This window comes from Giraffa tippelskirchi, chromosome 12, assembly GCF_054371585.1.
Source record: "Giraffa tippelskirchi isolate mGirTip1 chromosome 12, T2T-mGirTip1v1.2.pri, whole genome shotgun sequence".
NCBI classification, from domain to species: domain Eukaryota; kingdom Metazoa; phylum Chordata; class Mammalia; order Artiodactyla; family Giraffidae; genus Giraffa; species Giraffa tippelskirchi.
This window is the reverse complement of record NC_137286.1, coordinates 46,876,844-46,891,394: the sequence shown is the minus strand read 5'-3', so window position 1 is coordinate 46,891,394 and position 14,551 is coordinate 46,876,844. Positions and strand designations below refer to the sequence as shown.

The following is a 14,551-nucleotide window of genomic DNA, read 5'->3' as shown; positions in this document are numbered from 1 at the left end:
CTCCTCTCCCCTCAATTGTCCATGAGAAGTCAGGCCCCTTCTGGTTTCGCTTTGGTTCTGTGTGATTTTTTGCTGGTTTGAAAGCTCATGCTAGAGGTGAACACACTACCTCGGTTCTGGCAGGCTCTGTCTTTCTTGTCCCGCTGAGGCGCTGAGAAAACAGGAGAGCTGGGCTGGGAGACGAGAGGCAGCTCTGTTCTCTTCGGAGGAGAGAGTCGACTGGGAGGAGAGAGTCGACTGGAAGGAGAGCACAGCCGCAGCCTCACCTGCTGCCCATTGACTTTCTTCCCGATCCCTGTGCCCTGGAACCAATTCACCAGGTGAACCTGCCTCCCTACTCAACCTGAATGTGCTGGAACATTGGAATGATTACCAGGTAGCCCACCTGAGGGGTCTGCAGGCGCCCCAGGGAAGGTGAACCTGGCAGGGGGACAGACTAGGAGCCCGACCGCAGCACTGACCCCCGGGAGGGCCATGGAGCCCCGCTCAGAGAAGAGCACGGTTACCCAGAGAAGCCCACCTCAGCCCCAGACCCCAGACATCTGAGCACTGACATTCAGACGCAGGCATGGAGTTTTCTAGGACTGAGGCCAGGCCAGGTCTCTACTCAGGTCTCCATGTCCTAGTGCACACGGAATAGTCAGGTCTAATGTTCTCACTGAAGAAAGCACACGGTCTCATTAAAGATAATCAATGTAGACAAGACTTGAAAAGTGAAAATGAAAGTGTTATCATGTCTGACATTTGTGACCCCACGGACTGTAGCCTGCCAGGCTCCTCCATGCATGGAATTCCCCAGGCAAGAATGTTGGTAGTGGGTAACCATTCACTTCTCCAGGTGATCCTCCCAACCCAGGGATCAAACCCAGGTCTCCTGCATTGCATGCAGATTCTTTTCCATCTCAGCTACAAGGCAACCCCTAGACAAGATTTAGAGAGGCCTGAATCTACCATGTAGACAGAACTTGGTTGGGTTTCAGTTCAGTCGCTCAGTCGTGTCCGACTCTTTGCGACTCCATGAATCACAGCACGCCAGGCCTCCCTGTCCATCACCAACTCCCAGAGTCTACCCAAACTCATGTCCATCGAGTCTGTCTCCTACATTCTGGCTGGAACCAGAATCTCACGTGGCATCAAGGCCTCAAGGAATCTTAAGGCAAGGATCAGCGAGCATCCACTTCTGATGCGCGTGTTCCTAATTCAGAGCTCATTCCTGAGAATACAGCCCCCTAGGCCCATATGCAACCTCAGCTGTGTACTGTGAAACTGAAAAGGATGTCAGGACAGGGTGTTTGTGTGACGCTTAAGGGGAAAAACTAGTGAGACTCAAGCCCTTTCCTGTGTACTCAGGCACATGCCACTTGTTTCACAGCCCAAATAGCCAACTTGCCCTAAGGCTCTGGTTACCCACAGGAACCAAAGGTGGGCTTAAAAAAGTGCTGCCACCTCGTGGATATTTTCTGTTAAATAAAATTTGATCACAGGTTCTAAAGGAACCTCAATTCACTAGGCCTGGGATTCTGTTGGTGACAACTGCCCTGAGGATCAGGGACGAATATTGGAAAAAAATTTGAAACACCGCTGACTTTCAGGAAACCAACGGCCAAAGGTAAATTGTGATCACAACCCTTTAAGGAAAAAAAAAGACAAAACAAACGCAAATCTCCACCACAGGAAACGATGCTACGATTGATTCCCTAAATGCGGGAGGAATGTCAATCAAAATGACAAGGGAAAATCAAATTTCACCACTCACACTGGCCATCGTCACAAGTCTACAAAAAATAAATGCAGGAGAGAGCCTGGAGGAAAAAACAATCACCCTAAGCTGTTGGTGGGAATATACAACAGCATCAGCCAGTATACTATCCCAACCCTGGAGGCTGAGCAGGCTTGGATCCCACTGCTGAACTGGGGTGGGGTTGACACAGCCTGGCACATTGCCATCCGTTGAACCCTTTTTAAAATTCTACTGTCTGCTGTGTTCTGGTGGGGACCAGAGTGCTAAGTGGGACCAAGGCTTCTCAGAGTTGGAGCGATAATCATGGAGCCTCCACTTCTCCTGGTTCTGGGGGTCCCAGCTCAAACCTCCTTCCTGAGAGTGCAGCCTCCTAGGCACATAGGCACCCTCAGCAGTGTGCTGTGGACCCAGAAGGGATTAGTCTGGACGGGGTGTTTGTGAGCTGCTTTAAGGGAGAAAGAAGTGAGACTCAAGCTCTTGGGTGTTTGCTTAGGCACATTCCACTCTAATTCACAGACCAGAAAGCCAACTTTCCTTAAGGATATAGTTGCCCCAGGAACCAAATGTGGGCAAGAAATTGTGCTGCCATCCTGCAGACATTTTCTGTAACTACAACTTGATCACCAGTGCACACAGGCACGTCAATTCACAAGGGCTGTGGTTCTATTAATGACAGCTGCCCTCAGGAAATGCCCTGGGGCAGGTATGGGAGAAATATATTCCAAAACCAGCCAACTCCAGGAAGCCAGCTTCCAAAGGTAAATTGTCCTCGCACCCTTTAAAGAAAAAAACCAAAAAATAAAACTAAATCAAACCTCCACCATGGGACAAGATGCTCAGCATCCCTAAAGGGCTGCAGGAATGACAATCAAAATGACAAGGGACACCAAATCTCACCATTCACAATGGCCATCATCAAAAGTTGACAAACAACAAATATAGAGAGAGCGTGGAAGAAAAAGAATGCTCCTAAGTTGTTGGTGGCAATATATATTGGCTACAGCCAGTATATGGATAGACTCCGAAAGTAGAAAAAACAGCTATCAAAAAGGGCTAAGGTGAAAAAAGTGATGCTATCAAGAAGGGTGTGTTTGTGATGCTTTAAGAGGAAAAAGTAGTGAGACACAAGCCCTTGGGTTTTTGCTCAGGTATATTCCACTCTATTTCACAGCCCGGAAGCCGACTTTCCCGAAGCCTCTGCTTGCCCCGAGAACCAGAGGTGGGCATCAAAAAGTGCTGCCGCCTTGTGGACACTTCCTGCAACTACATCTGACCGCTAGAACTTGGCATCTTTAATTCACAAGGGCTGGGCGGATGCTCATGACAGCTGCCCTCAGGAAACGTTCTGTAGCGGGTATTGCAAGATAAATTCCAAACACAAACGACCCCACCTGCCACAGGTCTATTTCCCTCACATCCTTAAAGGGAAAAAACCCCAACAAACTCCATACCTCCGCCACAGGACAGCATGCTCAGCAGCCCTAATCATTACAGGAGGAATGCCAATCAAAATGACAATGAGAAATCAAATCCCACCCGTCAGAACGGCTATCCTCAAGTCTACAATAAACACAGGAGTGAGTTTGGAGTAAGGGGAAACCTCCTATACTGTCGGTGGGAACGTACATCGGCAACAACCACAATAAAGGACAGTGTAGGCATGCCCGAATGAAAGCGATCAAGACAATAAGCCTAGGATCTGACATTACCACAGCTGGGCTTATGTTATTCTATACGAAATACAAAAAATTCTATTGTCATATATGAAATAGTCAACATTTTCAACTATGATGTATAGTAAATTCTGTTTCATATATGAAATTTGCACCTATCTTTTCATTTATGAAACACAGAAAACTCACGTATGAAATATGCGCCTATATATTCACCTATAATATATAGAAAATTCTCTATTCATATATGAAATATGCGCCTATATTTTCATCTGTGAAATACAGAAAATTTTATTTTTATATGAAATATATATTTTCCTCTGTGAAATATGAATATCTTTATATATAAAATATGCATCTATATTTTCATCTATGAAATATAGAAAATTTTATTTCTATGTATGACATATGCACTCATATTTTCATATGGGAAATATGGAAAATTCCATGTTCATATATGAAATAGGCACCCACAGTGTCATATATGAAATATAAACAATTCTATTTTCATATATAAAATATGCACCCATGTTTTCATATATGAAATATTAAAAGTTCCATTGTCATTCATGAAATATACACTCATGTTTTCATATATTACACGAAGAAATTTCTATTTTCATCTTGAAATAAGCAACTATGTTTTCATATATGAAATAGGGAAAATTCCATTTTCATCCATGAAATATGCACCCATGTTTTCATATATGAAATATAGAAAACTATATTTTATTCATAAAGTATGCACCCATCTCTTTATATATGAAACATTGAAAATTCTATTTTTCAATGAAATATGCACCTTTTTATACATTAAAATCATGCATACTTTTGTATAATATAGAAAATTCTATGTTCATGAAATTTGTACTTATCTTTTCATTCACAAAATAGGAAATATGCACATATGCTTTCATATATGAAATATAGAAAATTGTATTTTCATTCATTAAATTTGCACCCATGTGTTCATATAGGATATACAGAAAATTCTCTTTTCATATATGAAATAATCACTTGACCTGGGCTTCCATCCCATTCCTGGAGCCTCAGCAGGCTGTATACATGGCTGGACTGTGATGGGGTTGAATCGACCAGGCTGGTTGCTCTTCATTAAGGCGCCTCTTAAATCTGTACTTTCTGGTTTGATCTGGCAGGGACCACAGTCCCTAGGGTACACAATCGATGGTGTCCTGACACTTTGGCCTCGGTGACCTTGGAAAAGTCTACTAGCTTCCATGTCTCCTGGTGCTGGGTTCCCCAGCTCAGCCTCCTTCCTGAGAGTGCAGCCTCCTTGGCACTTCATAAGGGTGCTGTGGTCCAGGGATTAGTCTGAAGGAAAGGGGTGAAGCTTTAGGGGGAAGAAGTATTGAGACTAAGCCCTTGGGTGTATACTCAGGCACTGCTGCTGCTGCTGCTGCTAAGTCGCTTCAGTCGTGTCCAACTCTGTGCCGACCCCATAGACGGCAGCTCACCAGGCTCCGCCGTCCCTAGGATTCTCCAGGCAAGAATACTGGAGTGGGTTGTCATTTCCTTCTCCAGTGCATGAAAGGGAAAAGTGAAAGTGAAGTCGCTCAGTCGTGTCCGACTCTTAGCGACCCCATGGACTGTAGCCTACCAGGCTCCTCCGTCCATGGGATTTTCCAGGCAAAAGTACTGGAGTGGGGTGCCATTGCCTTCTCCGATACTCAGGCACACTGCACTTTAATTTACAGCCTAGGAAGCCCGCTCTTCCTTAGGCTCTGGTTGCCTGAGGAATCCGAGTTGGGTGTGGGAAAGTGCTGCCCCCTCGTGGACATTTTCTATAACTGCAACTTGACCACCTGTGCTTACCGGTACCTCCAATTCAACAGACCTCAGTTCAGTTCAGTCGCTCAGTCGTGTCCGACTCTTTGTGACCCCATGAACCTAGCACGCCAGGCCTCCCTGTCCATCACCAACTCCCTGAGCCCACCCAAACCCATGTCCATCGAGTTGGTGATGCCACCCAACCATCTCATCCTCTGTCGTCCCCTTCTCCTCCTGCCTTCAATCTTTACCAGCATCAAGGTCTTTTCAAATGAGTCAGCTCTTCGCATCAGGTGGCCAAAGTATTGGAGTTTCAGCTTCAATATCAGTCCTTCCAATGAACACCTGATCTCCTTTAGGATGGACTGGTTGGATCTCCTTGCAGTCCAAGGGACTCTCAAGAGTCTTCTCCAACATCACAGTTCAAAAGCATCAATTCTTCGGTGCTCAGCTTTCTTCATCGTCCAACTCTCACATCCGTACATGACCACTGGAAAACCCATAGCCGTGACTAGACGGACCTTTGTTGGCAAAGTAATGTCTCTGCTTTTTAATATGCTATCGAGGTTGGTCATAACTTTCCTTCCAAGGAGTAATCATCTTTTAATTTCATGGCTGCAATCACCATCTGCAGTGATCTTGGAGCCCAGAAAAAGAAAGTCAGCCACTGTTTCCCCATCTATCTGCCATGAAGTGATGGGACCAGATGCCATGATCTTAGTTTTCTGAATGTTGAGCTTTAAGCCAACTTTTTCACTCTCCTCTTTCACTTTCATCAAGAGGCTCTTTAGTTCTTCTTCACTTTCTGCCATAAGGGTAGTGTCATCTACAGACCTTGGGGACTGTTAATAACAGCTGCCTTCAGAAAAGGTCCTCGGGAGAATATTGCAGAAAAAAATACAAACACAACTGACCTTCAAAAAATCAACTAAAACTGGTAAGTTTTCCTCACAACCATGAAGGAGGAAAAAAAAAAAAAAACTTAACCTCCACAGGACCAGATGCTGAGCATTCCTAATTACTACAGGAGGAATGGCAACCAAAATGACAATGAGAAATCAAATCTCACCAGATTGGCCATCCTCACAAGACTGCAAACAATAAATGCAACCTAAGCCTACCATTTGACATTCCCACATCTGGGCCTATATCCCAAGAAAACCATCTTTCAAGCAGTCACATGCACCCCAATGTTCACTTCAGCACTCGTTAAAGCAGCCTGAACGCAGACCCAGCAAAATGTCCAGATTAAAGCCTAAAAGCAATGTGGCACATACAGAAAATGATCTAATACTCAGCCATGAAAGACTACCACTGAAATCATCAAATTATGCCACTGGTAGTCACAGGGATAGATCTTGGAGGATCATACACCAAGTGAAGTCAGCCAGCCAGAGGAAGACTGTAACATGTGATGTCCCTTCTGGGCAAAAGAGATACAAAGGAATTTAAACATAATATTTAAACATAAACATAATACATAAACATAACATAAACATAAAACAGAATTTAAACATAAAAAGAGACTGAGAATTTAAATACAAACAAAGAATTCAAAAAAAATTAATAAAACCAAAGAAAAGCCAGGGATTAATTAGCAAGTCAGGACTAACATATACACAGAAATGTGTATGTGTAATAGATAATCTACAAGGATTATCCCCTTCCTTTCTTTGTTCCTTCTACAGAAATCTGTATCTCTACCATATCCACAGAAATCTGTATATGTAACAGATAGTCCACAAGGACACGATATTCAGCACAGGGAACTTTGCTCCACCTTCTGCAATAACCTCCACAGCAGATGAATCCGAAAAAGAACACGTATGCTTTACATACATGTCATAACTCAATCAGGTAGCTGGATACTAGCAACAGGCACAACATTGCACACCGACGATACTGCAGCATACCACAGGCACGAAATTAAAGAAAAGAATATGGAAGAAAAGCCTTGCCGAGTTGGTTTCTGCTGACTTCCTGACCCCGGCTGCTATCCCATGGCTGCAGCCCGAGCAGACTTCGGTCCAAGGCTGGACTGGGGTGGGGCTGAAACCACCAGACAGGGTGCCCTTAATTGAGTCCCCTCTTAAACTTGTACCTTCTGGTTTGCTCTGACAGGGGCCATAGTCCTTAGCACACCTAAAGGATGTTTTGATGACTATCTGGCCTCAAGAACCTTGGAAATGCCACCCAGCTTTCAGTCCTCCTGGTGCTGGGGTTCCCATCTTAAACCTCCTTCTTGAGAGTGCAGCCTCCTAGCACCTCAGCAGGGTGCTGTGGCCCTGGTTGGGATGAGTCTGGAGGAAAGGGGTGAAGCTTTAGGGGGAACATGTAGTGATACACAAGCCCTTGGGTGTTTGCTCAGGTACATTCCACTCTAGTTCACAGCCTAGGAAGCCAACTTTTCCTTAGATTCTGGTTGCCCCAAGAACCAGAGTTGGGCATGAAAACCGCTGCCACCATGTGGACATTTTCTGTAACTACAAGTTGACCGCCTGTGCTTACCAGCCAGGCACCTCTGTCCATGGGATTTCCAGCACAAGAATACTGGAGTGGGTTGCCATTCCCTTCTCCAGGGGATCTTCCTGAGCCAGGGATTGAACCCGGGTTTCCTGCACTGCAGGCAGATTCTTTACCATCTGAGTCACCAAGGAAGCCTGACCTGTGCTTACTGGCACTTCCAATTCACAACCTTTTGGGGGCCATTAATGACAGTTGCCCTCAGGAAAAGTCCTAGAAAGAACATTGCAGAAATAAATTACAAACACAACCCACTATCAAAAAGTTAACTGAAACAGGTGTATTTTCCTTGCAACCATGAAGGAGAAAAGAAAAAGAAAAAAACCATACCTTCACAGGACAAGATATTCAGCATCCTGAATTATTACAGGAGGAATGCCAATCAAAACAACTACAAGAAATAAAATTATACCAGTCAGAATGACCATCCTCACAAGTCTACAAACAGTAAATGGAGGAGAGGGTCAAGAGGAGAGGGGAACCCCCCCGACACACACAGTTGGTAGGAAGGGACACTGGCAATAGCTACTAGAAAAGACAGCCCTGACACGCCAGAAAAACTTCCAAGGGAAATATGCCGAGGAGCTGACATTCCCACACCTAGGCCTGGCATCCCGATAAAGCCATCATTCAAAATGACACACTGCAGCATTATTTACAACGGCCGAGACACACGACCATCAAAAGGTCCACCGACAGATCAAAGCTTAAAGAACATGCGGTACATATAAGCACACAGAACTTCGCTCTACCTTCTGCAGTAAATTCTATGGAAAAAGAATCCAAAGAAGAACAGACATACTGTATGTATATGTCAATACTGAATCCAGCGTTGTACACTGACAGTAAGCACAAAACTACAAATCAACTATACTCCAACATAGGATCGGCATGAGGAAAAAAAGAAAGAAAAAAAGCAATGCCTAGTTTATTCCCTGCAAACTCCCTCTCTGGGGATACTATCCCATCCCTGGAGTCTGGAGTCTCATGTCTGGACTGGGATGGCATTGAGAAAGCCAGCTGGAGACAACCAAAATTTTAAAAGAGATGAGTCACCCTGCGATTCTGGCCCCACTACGTAAAACAGCCAAGACAGAGAATCAAGTTAATTGTAGAACAGATGAATGGATAGACACAGACAATGGGGTACATGTACACATGACAATATTTCTCAACAATAAAGAACTAGGAAATAATGTCAAGTTTGGCCACAGAAAAGAAAGTAGAGCTGATCATTCCAAGTGAATTAAGGCGGACAGGGAGAGACAAGTATCATATGATATCAGTCCAGGTGGAATCTAGAGATGCATAAAGATGAACTTGTTGCCTGGAGACAATGCCTCATAGACTTAGAAATTTCCAGTCACAAAGAGATAAAGATGTGGAGCATGGAGAAATGAGTAACTTCAGACTAATATAAGCCCAACACTGTTTATAAAATAAATGACCAAGACCCACTGTATAACACAATGAAACTTACTCCACACTCTGTAATAACCTATATAGAATAAACCCAAAATATATACATATTTATGTATTAATAGAAGTGAAACAAGTTGTGGTAGAAGGAAAAGGAAAAAAAAACACCACCGAGGCAGTAATTCACCTATACACTCCAGTTCAAACGGTGGGAAAAACGAAAAAGAAATGCTAACTCTGATCAGAGACACCGATGTAAAGAACAGACTTTTGGACTCAGTGGGAGAAGGTGAGTGTAGGATGATTTGAGAGAGAATAGCATTGAAACATGTACATTATCATATGGAAAACAGATGACCAGCGCACGTTCAATGCATGAAGCAGGGCACCCAAAGCCAGTGCTCTGGGACAATTCAGAGGGACAGGGTGGGGAGGGAGGCGGGGGGGGTTCAGGATGTGGGGGACACATGTATACCTGTGGTCGATCCATGTTGATGTATGGCAAAAACCATCACAGTATTGTAAAGTACTTATTCTCCAACTAAAATAAATAAATTAAAAAAAATAAAATTTTTTTAAAAAGCAAAAAAAAAAAAAAAAAAGACTGTTGTCACATATCTGGAGCCTGATTGGCTTGGGTCCCAAGGCTGGAGTGTCCTGGGCTGAGAGAGCTGGGAGCATGTGGCAGGCCGTGTGCCTCCACAATGGACCTGGAGTGCCCATTATCCTCCAGATGCAGGCGGGATAATTTAAGGGATTGGAATTAACATACACACATTAATATACGTCAAATAGATGATCAACAACTACCTACTGAATAGCATAGGGAAGTTTATTGAACACACCCTAATCACCTATATGAAACGAGAACCCAAACGAGAATAGATAAATATTACGTATTAATGAACCAAGTTCCTGAACACCTGAAACACACACATACAAATCACTCACACAGCTCAACATAAACAACAGCAACAACAAATCTCAATAAAAAATCGCCCACAGATCTAAATGCACGTTTCTCCAGAGAGGTCATAGAGATGGCCATAAAGAACATAAAAATACACTCAGCATCACCAGTTCTTAGAGAAAAATCAAATGTACAACGAGGTGTCACCTCACACTGATCAGAGTGGCCATATCAAAAAACCTACAGCAATAAATTCTGCAGAGGGTGTGAAGAGAAGGCAGCCCTCCTAAACTGTTGGTAGGAATATAAAATGGTACACCCACTAGGGGATACATTATAGAGGGTCTCAAAAAACTAAACATAGAAATACCAAGTGATGCAGCAATTTCATACCAAGGCTTAGATCCCGAGAAAAACCAAAATTTAAAAACACACCTATACCCCACTACTGATCATGGCAGCACTAGGTACAATAGCCAAGACAAGGAAGCAACTCGAGTATACTAGGACAGAGGGACGGATACAGGAAACGGGGTACATATACCCAGCGCGTTATCACTCAGACATACAGAAGGATGAACACTGCCGTTTCGAGCTACAGGGAAGGAACCAGAGGTGATCACACTAAGTGAAGTGAGACAGGGAAAGGGAGATATCGTAGAATACCCCTTCTGGTGGAATCTAAAAATGGATACAAATGAACTTCATTACAAAAGAGAAACATCACAGACTTAGGAAAGAAAGTTACGGGTGCCAAAATGGAAAGGGGGAGCAGGGAGTAATTAGCTGGCTCAGACCAATATATACACATCAAAACAGGCACTGCTGTTGTTTAGTCGCTTAGTTGTGTCTGACTCTTTGTGACCGTAGGGACCGTAGTCCACCAGGCTCCTTTGTCCGTGGAATTCTCCAGGCAAGAATACTGGAGTGGGTTGCCATTTCCTTCTCCAGGGGATCTTCCCAACCCAGGGATTGAACCCATGTCTCCTGCAATTCTCCTGCATTGCAGGCGGATTCTTTACCAATGAGCCAGCAGGGAAACCATAAAACAGGTGCTGAAGAGCTCTTAATAGTCACAAGTATGACAGGGCTGTAAATGACACGTGCCCCCTCAAAAAATGTCCTGGGGTAAGTTATGAGAAAAGAATTCCAAACAGGGCCAAGTTTCAAGAAGTAAATTGTACTCACAAGGTATAAAATAATAAAAGCACATGGAAAGATACTCCACACCAGTAATTATTAAATCAATGCCAGTCAAACTACAGTGAGGTATTACCTCACACTGATCACAATGGCCATTGTCAAAAAGATCTACGATAATACTGCAGAGAATGTACAGAAAAGGGAATCCTCCCACAATCGTGGTGGGAATGTAACTGGTGAAGCCATTAGGGAAAACAGCATGGAGGTTCTCTGAAAAACTAGACACAGATGTATCATATGATCCTGCAATCCCTTCCCAGGCTTAGATGTGGAGAAATTCATCATTTGAAATGATACGTGCACCCCAATTTTCAGGGTAGCACTATTTACAATATCCAAGACATAGAATCCACCAAAATGTCCAGTGACAGAAAAACGAAGACTACACGGTCATAAAACAGAAAAATAATATTGGGAGCAGCATAGATGTACTAAGAAATTATTATACTAAGTAAGGTAACTCAGAGAGAAAAAGACAAATATCCTAAGATACCACGTATAGGTGGGATCTATAAATTCATACCAAGGAACTAATGTGCAAAACAGAAACAGACTCACAGACTGAGAAAACCAAATTATGATGATCAAAACAAAGTTAGAAGGGAGGGGTAAATTAAGAGTTTGGAATGAAAATAAACACACTAATATATATATCAAGTTGATAATGAAGAAGGACCTATGGAATAAATAGAACAGGCAACTCTACTGAAAAAAATGCTAATATCCTATATGAGGCAAAAAACAGTAAAAGGATAGATATATGTCTATGTATAACTGAAGGAAGTTCGTATATACCTAAAACAAAACACTGGAAATCAACTCTGCTCAAATTTAAAATAACAATGAAGTTAGGAATTAAATCACATGAGCTCAGTCTAGGGGAAACCAGACAGTCATGACCCCTGTGATTAGACGTGTGATATGCTATGAGATTAATACGACACCACCAAAGATTTTCACTCAGCAGATCACAGAGCAGAAACCCACTCAAAGGTGCTTGACCTCATATGACTGCGACAAGATGAAGAGAAGGAAAAGGACCACCGGTTAATCAGGGCAACACCCTCAATTCAGATGCTGGGAATTTCCGAGGAGACAAGACAAACTGCAGGTAAAGAGCAGATATGTGGTCTCCGGGTACAGGATCCTGACCCGTGGGGGGGGCGGGCGGTGAGACCCACACAATCTCCAGACCCTGTACCTGGGGACACATTTCCACAGCCTCCAAGGTGACACCACCTCCCCAGACCCTCCACTTGGGGTCCCATGACCATTGGTTAGGACACCATGTCTCTGCTGCTTGGGCCACTAAAGTGAAAACAAGTGGGTTCCTGTAATCTCCTGGGATGGCAGAAAGAAGTGTAGGGTCGGTCTCCTCTCCCCACACTGGTCCCAGAGAAGTCCTCCTCTTTTCCCTTTGGTTCTGTGTGATAGTAACTGTTTTTACAGCTTTCATGATAATGTTGAACACACTACCTTGGTTCTGGCAGGCTTGGTTCTTTCTTGTTCCACTGAGGTGTTGAGAAAACACGCCAGACGCAGGGCTGGGAGACGAGGGGCAGGTCTGCTCTCTGCTGAGGAGGGACGGTCGACTGGAAGGAAATCACAGTAGCAGCCTCACCTGCTGCCCTTTGGCTCTTTGCCTGATCCGTGTGCCCTGCAACCAACTCACCAGGTGAACCTGCCTCCCTTCTCACCAGGCCCATCCTAGTGAATTGGAATAATTACAAGGCAGACACCTGAGGAGTTTCCAGGAGCCCCAGGGAGGGTGAACCTCCCAGGGGTAAAGAGGCAAACAGGCACAGGCCTGTATAAAGTGAACACCGTAAAGTATTGATTCCTAAACACAAGTGAAGCTCTCATGTATTCTTCCCTTTCTCTTATCTTTGTGTGTGTGTGGTCTCCCCACACACGTGATCCTGACCCATGCAGATGGGGTGAGACTCACACAGTCCCCAGACCACCCAACCTGGAGTCTACGTCCCCTTGATCAGAACACCATGGTTGTGGTCGGAGGGCCCCCAGTGTGTAAACGAGCCAGGTCCCTGGGACTTCCTGGGACCCTAGAAAGAAGTCTAGGGTCAGTCTCCTCTCCCCTCAATTGTCCATGAGAAGTCAGGCCCCTTCTGGTTTCGCTTTGGTTCTGTGTGATTTTTTGCTGGTTTGAAAGCTCATGCTAGAGGTGAACACACTACCTCGGTTCTGGCAGGCTCTGTCTTTCTTGTCCCGCTGAGGCGCTGAGAAAACAGGAGAGCTGGGCTGGGAGACGAGAGGCAGCTCTGTTCTCTTCGGAGGAGAGAGTCGACTGGGAGGAGAGAGTCGACTGGAAGGAGAGCACAGCTGCAGCCTCACCTGCTGCCCATTGACTTTCTTCCCGATCCCTGTGCCCTGGAACCAATTCACCAGGTGAACCTGCCTCCCTACTCAACCTGAATGTGCTGGAACATTGGAATGATTACCAGGTAGCCCACCTGAGGGGTCTGCAGGCGCCCCAGGGAAGGTGAACCTGGCAGGGGGACAGACTAGGAGCCCGACCGCAGCACTGACCCCCGGGAGGGCCATGGAGCCCCGCTCAGAGAAGAGCACGGTTACCCAGAGAAGCCCACCTCAGCCCCAGACCCCAGACATCTGAGCACTGACATTCAGACGCAGGCATGGAGTTTTCTAGGACTGAGGCCAGGCCAGGTCTCTACTCAGGTCTCCATGTCCTAGTGCACACGGAATAGTCAGGTCTAATGTTCTCACTGAAGAAAGCACACGGTCTCATTAAAGATAATCAATGTAGACAAGACTTGAAAAGTGAAAATGAAAGTGTTATCATGTCTGACATTTGTGACCCCACGGACTGTAGCCTGCCAGGCTCCTCCATGCATGGAATTCCCCAGGCAAGAATGTTGGTAGTGGGTAACCATTCACTTCTCCAGGTGATCCTCCCAACCCAGGGATCAAACCCAGGTCTCCTGCATTGCATGCAGATTCTTTTCCATCTCAGCTACAAGGCAACCCCTAGACAAGATTTAGAGAGGCCTGAATCTACCATGTAGACAGAACTTGGTTGGGTTTCAGTTCAGTCGCTCAGTCGTGTCCGACTCTTTGCGACTCCATGAATCACAGCACGCCAGGCCTCCCTGTCCATCACCAACTCCCAGAGTCTACCCAAACTCATGTCCATCGAGTCTGTCTCCTACATTCTGGCTGGAACCAGAATCTCACGTGGCATCAAGGCCTCAAGGAATCTTAAGGCAAGGATCAGCGAGCATCCACTTCTGATGCGCGTGTTCCTAATTCAGAGCT

General features: G+C 44.9%; 1 protein-coding gene across 1 annotated transcript in view; it reads right to left on the bottom strand.

Annotated features, from left to right (window-relative positions):
• LOC145530502 (uncharacterized) overlaps positions 1-14,551 on the bottom strand; it is a 146,767-nt gene that overhangs the window by 120,326 nt on the left and 11,890 nt on the right. The window contains exons 2-3 of the mRNA XM_081551980.1: positions 13,453-13,580; positions 12,734-12,849 (exon numbers count right to left, since the gene is read on the bottom strand). Of these exons, the coding sequence (XP_081408106.1) occupies positions 12,734-12,849; positions 13,453-13,580 (244 nt within the window). The remainder of the gene's footprint in view (positions 1-12,733; positions 12,850-13,452; positions 13,581-14,551) is intronic.